Below are 325 nucleotides of genomic sequence, written 5' to 3' on the forward strand. Positions count from 1 at the left end.
GCGGCAGCAACAGGAGCAGCAGCAGCAGCAGCAGCAGCAGCAGCAGCAGCAGCAGCACCAAGTCTATCTACCGTCTGGGTTTGAGGGCACCACGAAGACGCAATTCTCTGCGGCCTCCGGCAGCAGCTCAGAGCCCAAAAAAGCAGACCAGTTGTCCTTGCTGCTCCTGGTGCTGCTGCTGCTGCTGCTGTCGTGGTTGCTGCTGCCGTCCTGTGGCTTCTGCTGCTGCTGCTGCTGCTGCGCGCCGACACTTGAAGGCCTAGAGACCCTTCTGCGAAGGGCCCCAACGGCAGCGCCAGCAGCAGCGGGGGTCTCGGGAGGCGCC

General features: G+C 64.3%; 1 protein-coding gene across 1 annotated transcript in view; it reads right to left on the bottom strand.

Annotated features, from left to right (window-relative positions):
* Positions 1-63: 63 nt before the first annotated feature.
* The window catches only part of ETH_00040440 (uncharacterized protein), a gene marked incomplete at both ends in the record, with an annotated part of 1,432 nt that continues 1,170 nt past the window's right edge, over positions 64-325 (bottom strand). The window contains one exon of the mRNA XM_013374176.1: positions 64-323. Within this exon, the coding sequence (XP_013229630.1) occupies positions 64-323 (260 nt within the window). The remainder of the gene's footprint in view (positions 324-325) is intronic.

Source organism: Eimeria tenella, genomic scaffold (assembly GCF_000499545.2).
Source record: "Eimeria tenella Houghton genomic scaffold, Eth_scaff1997, whole genome shotgun sequence".
Taxonomy (NCBI): Eukaryota; Apicomplexa; class Conoidasida; order Eucoccidiorida; family Eimeriidae; genus Eimeria; species Eimeria tenella.